The following is a 4453-nucleotide window of genomic DNA, read 5'->3' as shown; positions in this document are numbered from 1 at the left end:
GGGGACCAATTCTCTCCCTACATCCCCAATGGTAAAGAAGAGGTACTGGGGATCAATTCTCTCCCTACATTCCCAATGGCAAACAAGAGGTACTGGGGACCAATTCTCTCCGTACATCCCCAATGATAAAGAAGAGGTACTGGGGACCAATTCTCTCCCTACAGTCCCAATGGTAAAGAAGAGGCACTGGGGACCAATTCTCTCCCTACATCCCCAATGGTAAAGAAGAGGCACTGGGGACCAATTCTCTCCCTACATCCCCAATGGTAAAGAAGAGGCACTGGGGACCAATTCTCTCCCTACATCCCCAATGGTAAAGAAGAGGTACTGGGGACCAATTCTCTCCCTAAATCCCCAATGGTAAAGAAGAGGGACTGGGGACCAATTCAGACCCTTTCCTATCAGGGACCACCTGAACAAGATACATATTAGAAAGATGTCATAGGCTGTATGATAGTCTAGTGTTACAATATATATCAACCTTCAGCACTATTGTAGACTGTCTCACAGTCTCTGAACCATGTTATTTTCCCTTTCGCCCGGCACTTACTACTTATTTTAGCCCTAAATGAAACACAATTTTCAGGAACCTTCCATTTCACTGGGGCTCTGTTTCAATTTCAATGTAGCTGTTTCTTTCTATCAAAAGTATATATTTTCAGAATCTAAGCGTTAGCCGAGCGCTGTGGTTGCTTTGCGCACACGGGCCCAAGTGTTACGTACGTAGAGTGTGTAAAAGTTACAATCAATTATATCAACTTGTGACAGCTGGGTTTTCTAGATAAGTCCTTTGTATCCGCCGTCCATGTCACCCAGCCATCAATACTGACACCGCCTGATTCCAATCACCGGTCGGAATAGTGACGCATTCATGTATGGATTGAAAGAAAGCCCTTTAACGTCATAATAGTTTACTTTCAACCGGATTCTATTACACGTAGTAGCAGATACGGTTGATCATTATAGATGTGCACAATCGTATTCATATTTCTTGTCAAGAATATTCCACCAATTCATGGCAAGATGATAATGTTGGACTATTTAGAGAGGACTGTGTTCTGAGAGAAAACAAACGAGACCTACTCTGGCACCTTACCACCAGAACAACTCCGATGTCTATGTAAGTCCTATTTCCATCCATTGTCATAAATGTTTGTGCCAGAGAATTAAGTTGTAAACTTAAACTTAAAATTGAAAGTTGTAAAGTAAACTGACGGCCAAAAGAAACTTTACCACTTTAAAAATGAAATGGGAAAAATTTAAAAACACATGTTCAAACTCAAGCAATGTAAAACAAATCGCCCAAGCACAACAGTGCTCTATGCAGAAAGTGATACACGTTTACGGCACGCATTTTTCAAGTAACTGCAATATAGTGAAACTGGGCAGTATGGGTACATAAATGATACGGACGGCATGTCAGACATGTAAAAAATCACCACAGAAATGCCACGACTGACCCCCGGGCCCTGGTTAGGATATAGATGGAGCCCCCATGCCCACATTGCTAGGACTTTTGGTTGCTCCTGTGTTGCTGCAACTAACCTGATGCAACGTTACAGACAAACAGGGCTCGACATCAGACAGGCCAAGAACAGGCAGACCCAGGGTAACTACGCCCAATGAAGACCAATGCGTACTTTGCATCTCTGGATTCGATTCCTGACAGGGACGTGATCAGCGACGAATGTCTTGAGGCATATGGTTAGTCGACAGAGAGTGGCCAGGCGACTAAGGGCTTACAAACCTTTCAGAGGACAGTTATTGACAGCGCAACATCGTCGACAGAGATTGAGATAACCCCGACTGTACGTCGTTGGCAGCGACGTGACTGATGAAAGCCGGTGTTGAAGGAAAACAGCCTGTTTACGGCGGTCGTGCCGTATGGTGTAGAGGGTGTTATGGTGTGGGGTGGAATTTGTGGACAGAAGCGAACACCACTGATCATCGTTAACAGAATTTTGACAGTTCAGAGTAACATGGATGACATTCTCCGTCCGATTGTCCTACCATTTCTACAACAGCTGCCACGTGGTGACTTTTATCAGCATGACAACGCCAGACCCAAAACAGCCCGAATTATAGAACTTCCCAGACATGTCCTTCACAGAACACCATTGGAATGTCATGGATCGTCGTGTTCGACAGCGTCCACCTCCTCCAGCCAACCGAAAGAAAAGAATTGCGCCGTATCCCACGTGACGTAATCAGACGACTGACTTTTATGTGGGCCGGAGAGTGTTTGCGCGAGGGTGTTTGTAGCAGGGGTAGTCATACAAGCCATTAATGTGACATGTCATTGAACGTGAGCTATTTTAGACGTGTGTACTCTTTGTCTATGACACCGAACGCTTGTTTTTGCTACCCAACCTCAACTCCGGCAACTGTCGATATCGGATGATGCATGACCGTAATTTAAATTTTGATTTAAAGATTTTGATCTTTTCAACATATTTGCTTCCTGCATCTATCTTTTTGGGTTTTTTAAACCCGAGTGATTTAAAAATCTTCTTGGTCGTCGGTTTTTATGATACTGGCATACTTAATCAAACACTTTCTCGGTGTCAAGTGATATTGCTCCAGTCGTGTTATATCCTGTTCTTTTAATTTAAAAAAAGCTTTTGGTTTTCGTCTCCTTTCAGTTTATAACCCCAGCATGAGGAGGTTCCTGTGGATAACTTTCCTCGCATGCGTTGGCACCTGGTTCGTATCGTATTATGTGCAATTTCTGTATGTACATTATATGTTACCATTGACTTCAAAGACGCTTAAAAAACAAGGTAATGATGGTGATTATTGGACAGAGCCTTTGCATTTTAAACTACACGAAATGGAAATACACAAACCAGTGTTGGTCCCGCCCACAGCTGAAACAATCCCTGGTCTGTTTAATTTCTCAATACTGAGACCAGACGAAAGGCGACACCGGCTCCTCAACCTTCACCTGTACAGCTTCACCTTGACCTCTGACCTGTGTCAAGGTCGCTCTGTGTTTTTGCTGATCCTCGTTCACACATCGGTGTGTCATTTTAAGTCTAGAAAAATGATTCGTAACACGTTTGGAAGTGTGAAAAATATATCAAACAAAAATATTGTTGTAATTTTTTTAGTTGGAACAACCGAAAGGGGTGATTGTCAGCAAAATGTTGAAAACGAGGCTGCTGAGTTCAAGGACATTGTACAAGGTAATTTCAAGGACGTGTATGCAAACCTCACCTTCAAACATGTCATGGGCCAGCACTGGATGTTGAACCATTGCCCGGAAGTGACGTTTATCCTCAAAATGGATGACGATGTTTTCATGAACCCGTATGTACTAGTTCGTCATCTCCTACAAATGGATCCTACAAATGTGCTAGAATGTTCAATAATAAGAAATAAACATACGGCAAGAAGAAATGATTCTAAATACCAAATGTCCTATGAAATGTACCCGTTTACAAACGTGCCAGACTTTTGCCAAGGGTTTGGGTATATTGTCTCTCCTGATATTGTGTCACAGTTATACCGTGCGTCATCTGTGACGCGTTTCATAGCCATGGATGACGTGTACGTCACGGGGATTATCCGATCCAACCTGGGGATGCCATTTAACGACTTCAAAAACACCAGACATGATTGTCCAAAAAAACGAATTCTGCCGGTGTCTGTTTTGAATTCAACAGGTATAATGCTTGCTTATATGGATAGTCCTTGTCTTGCAGCAGTGTTTGACAAATGGCCGACAATTCAAGCCTACTTCACAGGAATGCGCCAAATGCATGCAAATGATTTTATCAATCTCACGTCTACTTCATAAACCTTTTAACGCACTTACTGTAGCGTAGCAAAACGGAGTACATTTTGCAGTAAATTTCAATGAAAATTTCACAAGGGGAAAAGCATGTAATCTTTATTTTCTGGTGGTTTGAAATGAAATGACGGTTGGTATTATCTGCCCTTGGACAGGGGTGAAGGTGAGCGAGAGAATAAATAATGGCGGCAAGAAAACTGCGTCTGTGGTAGCAAGAATAATTACAAGATGTGGAAGACAGGTCCCACAACGCAACATTACTTAGGCATTGCTCAATGCGGCGTTAAAAAACGAACATACACTGGCATTGTTAGCCAAATGTGTTGATAAATGTCACTGAGTACATGTTTCAATAACATGTATATTTCGACTGGAACACCAGATTTTACTCTTGTTTCGTTGCTTGTTTTTACCTAATAAACGAAGAACACTGACATTGTTTTAAGTGGATTGTCGCTCTGATCATGAATATTAGCCTGTAATCAAAGGTTAATGTTGTATATGTGCTAATTGACTTTTTCACATCATAATTTACTAGTAAAACAAGACCTTAGTAAACCTCGAAAAATAAGTAAGCCTGGCAAACTTTCTAAACAACAGGGGGCACGGGTGGCCCAGTTGTCTAAGGCGCCGCGATTCGCTGTGCAGAGTTGCGTCCCT

At 42.5% G+C, this 4453-nt stretch overlaps 1 protein-coding gene across 1 annotated transcript; it reads left to right on the top strand.

The window, feature by feature from the left end:
• Window positions 1–961: 961 nt before the first annotated feature.
• On the top strand, window positions 962–3871 carry LOC139446057 (beta-1,3-galactosyltransferase 5-like). The gene is made up of 2 exons (XM_071227325.1): window positions 962–1120; window positions 2643–3871. Exon 2 carries the CDS (start codon window positions 2657–2659, stop codon window positions 3797–3799), a length of 1143 nt encoding a protein of 380 aa, XP_071083426.1. The 5' UTR covers window positions 962–1120; window positions 2643–2656; the 3' UTR covers window positions 3800–3871.
• The last annotated feature ends 582 nt before the right edge of the window (window positions 3872–4453 follow it).

The sequence above is a fragment of the Haliotis cracherodii genome, unplaced genomic scaffold, assembly GCF_022045235.1.
Source record: "Haliotis cracherodii isolate W230 unplaced genomic scaffold, xgHalCrac1.p SCAF_6, whole genome shotgun sequence".
NCBI lineage: Eukaryota > Metazoa > Mollusca > Gastropoda > Lepetellida > Haliotidae > Haliotis > Haliotis cracherodii.
This window is presented reverse-complemented; position numbering and strand designations above follow the sequence as displayed.

Excerpts from the sequence above, each read along its gene's own strand:
- LOC139446057 (XM_071227325.1), top strand. The coding sequence starts at position 2,657 with ATGAGGAGGTTCCTGTGGATAACTTTCCTCGCATGCGTTGGCACCTGG.